This window comes from Arachis ipaensis, chromosome B08 (genome assembly GCF_000816755.2).
Source record: "Arachis ipaensis cultivar K30076 chromosome B08, Araip1.1, whole genome shotgun sequence".
Classification (NCBI taxonomy): Eukaryota; Viridiplantae; Streptophyta; class Magnoliopsida; order Fabales; family Fabaceae; genus Arachis; species Arachis ipaensis.
Genome location: NC_029792.2, coordinates 111081160 through 111091431, shown reverse-complemented (window position 1 = coordinate 111091431; position 10272 = coordinate 111081160). Strand labels below are relative to the sequence as shown.

Below are 10272 nucleotides of genomic sequence, written 5' to 3'. Positions count from 1 at the left end.
TAAGTTATATATCATGTTAGAATAGTTTCCGTTAATTAATAAAAATTAAACATAAATGTAATAATATCTTAATTTTGTTTAACATGTTTAATTATTTCCATGTAAGAATGAAAAGAAAGCAAACTAATAAAATGTTAAAATGTTTATAACAAATTAACAATACACGTTATAATTATTTTTTTAAATATATACTTATAAATAAATATTTAACAATTTTTTATATATCATACGAATATTATTTCTTTATAATTATCATTTAAAAAGTTGTGAATAAAGACGTAAAGAAAAAATCAAAAAATGTGTTATTATTGTTTAAATGGTTAAATATGTATTATTTTACCGTCATATATAATTATAATTTATTTAATCTATTAGTATATTACATTAAGAAAAGAAGAAAGAAAATAAAGTTGAGTTAATAATTCGAACCGAAAAAACCATGGTTTTGTTGTATAAGAAAAAAGAAGTGTAATAAATTTTAACAATTTTTAACTGTTTTAACCATTTTCAAACGGAGTTACTAATTACTATTTAATAATCTGCAAATAGTTGTACCATATTATAATTATAGTCTTTACATTTATATTGGAGTCCTCTCTAATAAAAGAAAAAAGGACACATGTCATTAGTTTTAACCACAAAAAAATATCTATATAAAATCTGTATGAAGTAAATCTTTACACTAGTGTGACATGACATTTGTTGAAACTAATAATAAAAATAACGGTAACAAATGAGTTCAATTTTTTTACCAATGAAACCCAACACATTAGACTCTGCAATTCCATTCCAACGGCTTTGAAAACTTGCTTCACTCTTCTCCACTATTCACAACACTCTTCTTCCAGAACCTTCTTCTCAATCCCCTCTTTCAATTCTGCTACCTGCATTCTTCACAATGAACCTCACAACAACCACATCGTGCGTTTATCAGCATTTTTTACTAAGAGGAAGCTCAATCTTACTCTTCTTCTCACAACTTTTCTTTCGAGCAATTTATCAAACACTAGTGGTGCATTGTGGATGGCTCAAGAGTTGGACTTGGAGCTTCAGAGATACACTGATCCCAAAGAAAGTTTCATTCTTCTTATACCCTCTTCTTGGACTAAGGTAAAATTATTTACCCATTTTTTTTAGAATTCAAACTTACTATTAACCTTAATCTTTGATAAGCTTTTCCTACTGTGAAGAATTGCGTATGTTTTCCTCTCTGTTTGGTATGATGTGTTGGAAAATGATTCAATAGAGTTAAATGGAAATGGAATGTGGTGGGTAAAATATTGAGTTAAAACTCTATATGACTTTAGTTTAAAACTCTTTCACATCGACACATAATCGTGTGTTGCGCATAGATCAAACTGGTCTCTTGTTGAGATTGAGGTGTAGAAGTTAGCCACTTTTTGTCTATATGGCAATAATTTGATTTGATATTAATTTAGAAGAATTTTGCATTGAAAATGCATAAAATTTGAACTTAGATGAAATGGAAATGGAATAGTATTGGATGAAACTGATCATCATGTTTCATAAAAAGTTGTTATTTATTCCCCCCAAAGTACAACACTTTCCATTTACATTGTAACAATCTTTGCTGCTCTGGTTTACAATGAATAGGTTGATAAAGCTGGGGCAACTGCTTTGTTTCAAGATGCAAGTATGGGGAGCAACAACATTGGGGTTGTCGTGAACCCGGTTCGTCTTGCAAACCTTGGAGACTTCGGGAGCCCCGAGTTTGTAGCTGATAAGCATTTACAAGCAGAAAGGCGTAAGGTAAGGTTCTTGTTTCCATTGCTGGAACTTTCTATGACCAATGCAAAATTTGAGTCAAGTGTTGATGATATTGATTAGAAGAATCTCCCTGTACTTGTAGCATAACAACATAAGCAAAGGAAGAATGAAGCTGAAAGATTTACCTTGGATTAGTTTAACTCTGTTGTGAACATCATTTCGCTAATACTAAGCGCTAAGACACTAAAGTATTCCTATAATTATTTATTTTTATCCATAGTAGATTCTTCGTTGATCTTTACTTAATTAAATCAAAAGTAGCAATGATCAAATTGGTTTCTTGTTGAGATTGAGGTGTAGAAGTTAACCACTTTTTGTCTATATAACAATTAGGGTAAAAAACAGAAATAAGCCAAGGGAGAAAATAATTTACGTGAATAAGCCAAAACAAAAACTGCTTCATGAATCCACCAACGCACATATATATGTAGTTCGAACCAGCTTGGTTCGAATTACACACAAACACACGCACACACTAATTCGAACCATCTTGGTTCGAATTACACACAGTAATTCATGGTATAATTCGAATTATGCTGTTAAAAAATTAATAATTTATTAAAAAAAATTTATTAAAAAATTTATTAAAAAATTAATAATTTAAAAATAAAAAAAATATATTTTATTTCATACGTTAAAAAAAAGCTAACAAAATATTTAATTACGAGACTTCTTTAAAATATTAATGAGAATATTTTTTTGTGGTATAATTTAAATAAATTTATTAAAAAATATTCATGAGCTATCAAGAATGGGCAGAAGAGTATTGTATAGAATTCGAAAATTATTATGAATATTTTTTAATAAATTCATTTAAATTATACCACAAAAAAATATTTTATTCTATGCAAAATAATTTAAAAAAAGGTTTAAAAGATATTAGAAGTACTATAAAAATTTGTAATGTTCTAATGACTTAGGACATTAAAAAAATACTCCACATAGTCACTAATAATTTAGAAATTAAAGAAAAAATATTTTTATCATGTATTTACCTAAATCACTAGAATATTACAAACTTTTATAGTACTCATAACATCTTTTAAGCCATTTTTTTAAAATTATTTTTTTTAACAGCATAATTCAAATTATACCATGAATTACTGTGTGTAATTCGAACCAAGTTGGTTCGAATTAGTGTGTGCGTGTGTTTGTGTGTAATTCGAACCAAGCTGGTTCGAATTAGTGTGTGCATGTGTTTGTGTATAATTTGAACCAAACTGGTTCCAATTATGTAGAAATGGAGTTCGAACCAAGTTGGTTCGAACTACATATATACGTGCATTGGTGGATTCATAAAGCAGTTTTCGTTTTGACTTATTCACGTAAATTATTTTCTCCCTTGACTCATTTCTGATTTTTGCCTAACAATTATTTGATTTGATATTAATTTAGAAGAATTTTGCATTGAGAATGCATACAATTCAAATAGAGTCAACTCTTTTATTTTTTATTTAAATAGATAATTTGTAATTAAAGTATGTTGTATAGGGAGGAAATAGAATATCAAAAAAAAATATTATGTAATCTAAATGAGTCAAGTATACTATCCCGATTAGTTACAATTATGTAATCTCTTCTCTTTGAAATTCAGTCATGTTTATCCAAAAAGAAAAAAAAAAGATAATTTGTAATTCAAAAAAATAGATTAAAATATTAATTTTAGAGTAAATTTTTTGCCTGTGATTTAGTTGATGGGAATGTGAAGAAACATGATTACACTATGTCTAAAAGGCATAGGAGTTAACCTTCAATTGGCTATAAGCTATTATCTTACTTAATAGTTGGTTAGTTAATTTTGTGAAGGGTTGTGGATTTTTCTGATGTTTTTTTTTTGTTGTTTATAGGTACTCTGTTTGGATTTTAATTTTGGACAAAATCTCTTCTTTCAAAGTTAATCGTCTTGGTTTTAGGCTTTAAGATTAAGTAAATTATTGACTTTTTAATGGCCACAAAAAATATATTAATTATTATCATAACATACAGTCAGGCACGGACCTACATGGAACCATGGGGGGCACTTGCCCCACTCTCATTTAATTTTTTTAAACAAAAAAAAATATATACATATATAATATGCCCCCATTTTAAATTTTAAATGATCCCATTACAAATAAATTAAACTAATTATTTAAAACCTTGAATCCATTTTATCTTGCTATCATTTTGATTATGAGTTAACCTAATTAAATTTAGTCTTCTCTCATTCTCAAATCCTAGTCGTCACTCATTTATTCTCTTAAACTCTCTTCTTAGTTTCATATTTTCAACATTTTTTTTCTATTCCTTGTTTAGTGGTCATCTTGTCTTCATCAACAGGTAAATTTTAAATTCTCTATTTTGTTTTATACAGCTCTCTATGATTTTATGTTTTTTTTCAATTTTATTGTTTCTCTTTTCATATTTTCGATTGCAAATTTTAATTCAAACAATTATAGTTTAGGTATTAATCTATTTTTATATTCTCTTCATTTCTAGTTGATATTATTTAAATTTAAATATATGTCTATTTAATACAAAATTATATTATTAAAAATAGTCAAATTATCTTTTAAACTCCAACATTTATAGTTTTTTAGGTGTTCATTTCGTATGTTAATTAAATTTAAAAATTTTATCTTAGCATACTACTTTTTAAGTTTTAAGTGCCTCACCTTTTAAGTGCCTCACCATAATATTATATTTGAATTTTGGTTTAACGTTTAAAATTATATTTATTAAAAAAAATTTAAATCAATTTTTGATGCTTTTAAAAGTCTTTTGTTTTAATTAAAAACTATCTAAATTTACATAATACAAAAAGAAAAAAAATCTAGAACGAATTTTATAACTGAAATTTGAAAACGATATCTTTTAATTTTTATCCATAATTAATGTAAATTAAATTGACACACAGTCTTAGAAAGTAAAGCTTACATAAATATAAATACTATATCTAAAAATAGGAAACCAAGAAAGAAGAAGGAGGAGAAGTAAAAATAAGAAGAAGACAAGAAGCAGAACGAGTGAAGAGGAATCAGATTCTGCAATGATGAATCCGTTGGATATGATACGCTCGTGGGATATGATAGACCTGCATGCCGATCAACCACCGCAGCTTCAGTTTGAGACTCCGCCTCTGCCTGAGTCGGTCTGGAATACGAGTGAAGAGGAATCAGATTCTGCAATGATGAATCCGTTGGATATGATACACTCGTGGGATATGATAGACCTGTATGCCGATCAACCACCGCAGCTTCAGCTTGAGACTCCGCCTCTGCCTGAGTCGGTCTGGAATGGGGAAGTAAACAAGATTTGTGCCGCCAATGTAGGTGGTTATCAACCACCTCAGCTCCAGTCCCAGCTGTGTGCCATGGACGTGAGTGGTAATCAACCACCTCAGCCGGTTATTGATGAGTGTTTGCCGGAAGCTATGGAGAACCGCCGGCGGGAGGAGGAAGCTGTGAAGATGATAGATGAGCTTTTCGCTGACACATGTGATTATCCACCACTTCAGCCTCAGCCTCAGACTGAGTGGGATATGAGGAACATGTTAGAGCTGATAGCCGACGTCGGTGGTCATCAAGCACTTCAACCTCAATCTCAGCTCTGGACTTGGGAGGAGAACAAAGCCTTTGAGTCGGTTATTACCAATTGTTTTCAGGATGCTATAAACAACCGCTGGGAGGCCTTGGCTGCTTGTCTCCCGGGCAGGACCCCGGCACAGCTGCAAGAGCACTTTCAGAAGTTGATGAACGACATCAATACCATTCATAACGGTTATCCTACAAACACTCCTCTCAATGCTGCATTTGATAACATGACCATCATGACGGAACACAACCCTCTCTCCATCCCTATCATCAATGCAACAACACCACCGCCATTACCGCCTTATTCGACTGATCATCAACATCACAGGTCGGTATTCTCAATATTTTCATTCTCTTCTTATTTCGCAAGGTTTATTTCTCGTATTCTTTCTTTCTTTTTATTTACTTATTCTATATTTCCTTTTTCTTATGAGTTTTATGAACAAACCGTATAAACACTGAACTTTTTTCCCTTTGATTTGTTTTTGGAATAAATAAAATATTTTGAAATGGAGATGATCAAATATATAGATATTTTTGTTCACATGAAATTCATTATCAAATATTTTGTTTTTTTCTATCATGACAGCGAGGAGGTAGTGCCTGCTGCAGAGGAGGAGGTAGTGCCCGCCTCTGAAGAGGTGGCAGCACCAACAAAGAAAGGATATCATTGGACCGAAGATGAGCATAGGTATTTATTATTATATTACTTCTTTTTTCCTCTTTCTTATTTATTTATTATCTACTTGAATATTGGTGTTTACAAAAAAAAAATGAAGCAACTAGTATCAACATATAAGAGCACTTCCTTGATTTAGATACATCTCTAATTTGTCGATGATGATTGTATGTTGTTTACAATATATAGTCTAGCACCTTTTCTTTGTAAGATCCACTTCACTGCTCTTTTGTTAATTAAAGCTTTTATATATTAGTATTTTTGTGCATCAATAAAGAGCAATTTGAGCGAATTCTAAAGTAATTTTTTGTTAATTGTTTATTTTGTTTTGACCGTGGTTGGCATAATAATGTTTCTGGTTGGATTGAAAACCAAAAAAGAAAAAAAAATTGTTTGATATCTAAAAAAGATCGTTACTTTAAATAGTTTATGTTTTTGTTAAAAAATTTTTAGTATAAAATTTGTTAATAGTTATTTCAAAAATCATATTTTGGTAGGTTATTTCTTAAAGGGTACCAAGAAGAAGGTTCACACTGGACAAGAATTTCAAAATATTATGTCATAACAAAAACTCCTAGTCAAATTTCCAGTCATGCTCAGAAATATTTTTTACATAAAAAAGAATTAGCTGAAGGGAAAAAGCTAAGAAAAAGCATTTTTGATGTAATTTGATCATCGTAAGTCATTTCTTTATTCTCAATTAGTTAATCTAATTCAATTTCCACTAATATAGAAAATATTTAATTGGCTATTTTAAACTCTTTTAAGTTATTATCCATAATAGTTACACTATTTTAATTGTTTTTCAATGTAGAAATTGTGCCCTATTCCAAGATTTTTAATGGATGGAGGATTTGCTTAAAGGAGGAAGAACATGTAAATGGTTTAAAGATTTTAATTAGGTTGCAAATATTTAGTTTCAGTTAATTGTTAGCTAGTTTTGTAAATGAACAATAACCGGAAGATAGGTTTAAAAAAATAATGATGTCGGAATATGCGATCATTATAGATGTAATTGTGATTCATAATCTTTTTATTAATAATATTTGATTTTCTAGTTCTCCGGCCTTGATGGCAATGCCGAAGGGGACGGTGAACTAGATTTTATCTAAAGTCTTGATGGCTATGCCGAAGGGACTTTTGGTAAAAAATATGTATCTTTTTAAAAGATTATTAGCTTAAAAGATATTAATTAAACAGATATGTAAAATTTTTTAAAAGTATTTTCATCCATAAAAATTAGTTATAAAATATTTTTAGGTAATTTTATACTTTTATTAATGATTATCTCTCTTTTATATTTTATTTGGTTGTCATTGAAGTTGAGAGTTATTATAAGAAGAGTTTGACACTAATTAGATTGTAGACAAAGTATTTGATACTAATTAGCTTGTTAAGTATTTACACAATTACTCCAATTAACTTGCTGTGCTGTATTTATATGATGCCAGTAATAAAATTTTGTTTTATTAATGTTATTATTGCCTCTTTTTTATGAACGACAATAAGCGACTTTTGTAACAACACTCTTGTTGTTCATATTTATCGTGAAAATCATATTTATCATGACAGCCTTAAATAAAAAATGAAGACAAGATGTAATTGAATTATCTGTTGTTCATAGAAAAAAATTATTTTCATTCCACAAAGGAAAAAAGTAAACGCAAATTCATAGAACATCAATTTAAGTTATATATTTTCCATGATATCTTTCTATGTTATATAGTGTGTACACTTTCTATATATAACTATTGAATAAATTTCTATGTAAGTTGTTTTATTTGATCACAGTAAATATGATTCACAATACTTGTTTGAATCTTATTCACAGTTTATCTACTCCTTGAAGAGATCAGTAATTCATATTCATTGCCACCATCATTGAATTCTTTATTGAAATTGTTCATTAAATATGCCAGTTTTTACTTGTCCTACATTATTGTTTTATTTCATCTATTTTTTGTTCTCGTGCTTGAGTAATGTTCAAGCCATTCTTTCTCTTTTGATTTCCCATTAATCTTTTTATGCCATTTTTCGTTGGAGAACGTTTGCCATAGGTATTTTTTCTCAACTCCTTGCTTCACCTCTCTGTTTCATTGTAGAATCTTTATGATCTCGAGTGTCTTCGACTTGGCGCTTTAGTTTAATTTAGTGCATTATTCTTGTTATGATTCCAATAAACTAATTTAGCTACAAGAAATTAATTTAACTTGAAGCTATTTTGTTGCTGCATTACATCATCAGTTTTTACTTTTGTGGTAGGCAAGAGTCACTTCAATTTCTTTTTTACTTATAATTTGATACATATGTTGCTCCTAATAAGCAATGAATGTTATTTATGCAGTTAAATAATTTTGGAAAAACAACATGGACTGTAAGTGAAACTTTTTTGGTGACTATTTACTATTACACTGTTGGCGTTTTAATGTTTTATCCTATTCTTGGCCCTTTCTGTTGGGGTGCTTAATGTAAACAGTTGATGTATGCAGTCAGAATTCTGTTGGAGGACTTTCTGAGTTTACTGGCGATCATTTTAATTCAAAGATGTAAGAAAATTGTGACTTGTTCACCTTCTTTGTGAAAATCTCCCATTTGATTGCTTTTTATTCTAACACTCAAGATACATATTATGTCATGCTAGGGTGAATGACAGAGTGCATGGTGTTCTTCTACATCACAAGTAATGCCTTAACCCTTACTATACTTTTGAATGATAAATTTTGGAATTTATCAATTAATTTAGTTGATACGATAGGACTATGAATGAGCGGTCTCCTGTCACGTGCATATATCAGAATGTTCTGTCTTTGTTATATCTGGTGCTCACAAGGGTATCTCGGATAAGGATATGTGGAATGAAATTACAGGTTAGGAGACAACTTATAATTTTTCACAATATTTCATTGAAACTTGAAAAATATTTATTCATTGTTTCTGTTATATTAAGTTATTGGTTCCATCATGTTTTCTTCTCTTGGATAAAGCTAATTATTCTGTTCTAGCTTCTAAGCATTATATAAGACAAGCACTTGGATTTTTCTTTATTTGAGTATCATAAATAACTTTTTGTCAATTATGACAATTAAATATTGAAGACTTCAAGTCCTGACAAGCATCACTGTTTCAGAATATTGGAAGCCTAAACAATTACCCCTTTTGAACTCTTAAAAATGACGTATCTTGTAATATCTTAGGGCAATCTTTTTAGTATTGATTTTTATAATTTCTTACATTATGCCATTTTTTATCTTTATTTTAGCATGTTTAGGATACTAAGATTTTTCAAAAAGAGGGGTTGTTACTTTGTAATTTATATCATGGTACATCTCATCATATCAGAATGGCTGAGTTGATTAAATGAAGATATCATGATGCAGATTGTAATGCTGTTTTTTTCAGCTTTTGTTGCTTTTTTGTTCTTCTTCTCCCCACCCCATCCCCCTTTTTGTGTTGATGTGTAACATGTGTTTACATTGCACTTATGAAATTCAATCATTTGTATTTTGGTTCATGTGGTGCTAATCTGCTAATCTGTGATTTTCTTTTGAAAGCTCTTCAAAAGATGTCTATTACAGCAGGATATTAAACTTTCTATTACAGCAGGATATATCCATAAATATATTTTTGAAGAGCCAGACTATGGATAAAATTTTCTCTTTTCTTTTCTTTTCTTTCTTTGATGTCAAATTTAGATGATTTCCCTAAGCATGCACCATAGTTTTAATTGCTAATAGCCTAATAGATTTTATGAATAACTTATTAAAGCTTCTATGAATTGGTGACATAGGGCACCGGCAATGGGAGGCTGAGATCGAAGACAGGCAAAGACCAATCCTTGAAGACAAGAGACTTCCTGAGTGTTAATGCTCAGTTCTTTATTAACTTTCTTCTTGTACTTTAAAAATTCTGAAGCATTCAGAGTTGTGCAGGTACCCTACAACTAGGGATGGCAATACCACCCGAACTCACGGGTACCCATCCCGCCCCTATCCGCTCGGGACGGGTTTTTAGCGGGGCAGGTTTTTGGGAGGGGCGAGGCGAGGTCGGGTTTAGATAATACCCGCTCCGCTATATATATAATATATATAATTTTAATATATAATATGTATAATATATGTAAAATAATTAGTAAATGATTAATAATATTGTATAATATTTAAATTTTTACTTTAATTTATGTTATGTATGTGATGATGGTTATATAAATTTTGAAATTTAATTTTATTTATTGAA

General features: G+C 29.8%; 2 protein-coding genes across 3 annotated transcripts; both read left to right on the top strand.

The window, feature by feature from the left end:
- LOC107612286 (psbP domain-containing protein 2, chloroplastic-like) lies at positions 721 to 2291 on the top strand. The gene is made up of 2 exons (XM_016314070.2): positions 721 to 1110; positions 1615 to 2291. The coding sequence occupies exons 1-2, from the start codon at positions 1024 to 1026 to the stop codon at positions 1846 to 1848; spliced, it is 321 nt and encodes a 106-aa protein (XP_016169556.1). The 5' UTR covers positions 721 to 1023; the 3' UTR covers positions 1849 to 2291.
- On the top strand, positions 4677 to 9913 carry LOC107612318. Of its 2 annotated transcripts, XM_021109704.1 has the most exons (7): positions 4680 to 5688; positions 5950 to 6051; positions 8384 to 8413; positions 8529 to 8585; positions 8681 to 8719; positions 8795 to 8906; positions 9827 to 9913. In XM_021109704.1, exons 1-3 carry the CDS (start codon positions 4817 to 4819, stop codon positions 8385 to 8387), a joined length of 978 nt encoding a protein of 325 aa, XP_020965363.1. In that variant the 5' UTR covers positions 4680 to 4816; the 3' UTR covers positions 8388 to 8413; positions 8529 to 8585; positions 8681 to 8719; positions 8795 to 8906; positions 9827 to 9913. The 2 variants fall into 2 exon arrangements, with proteins under 2 accessions (XP_020965362.1, XP_020965363.1); XM_021109703.1 differs by lacking the exons at positions 8384 to 8413; positions 8529 to 8585; positions 8681 to 8719; positions 8795 to 8906; positions 9827 to 9913 and having other exon boundaries at positions 4677 to 5688; positions 5950 to 7096.

Bases quoted from the DNA above. Each gene is read 5' to 3' on its own strand.
- LOC107612318 (XM_021109703.1), top strand. From the start codon at position 4,817: ATGATGAATCCGTTGGATATGATACGCTCGTGGGATATGATAGACCTG. The intron at 5,689-5,949 runs GTCGGTATTCTC...CTATCATGACAG, and splicing joins ACTGATCATCAACATCACAG to CGAGGAGGTAGTGCCTGCTG.
- LOC107612286 (XM_016314070.2), top strand. From the start codon at position 1,024: ATGGCTCAAGAGTTGGACTTGGAGCTTCAGAGATACACTGATCCCAAA. The intron at 1,111-1,614 runs GTAAAATTATTT...TACAATGAATAG, and splicing joins TACCCTCTTCTTGGACTAAG to GTTGATAAAGCTGGGGCAAC.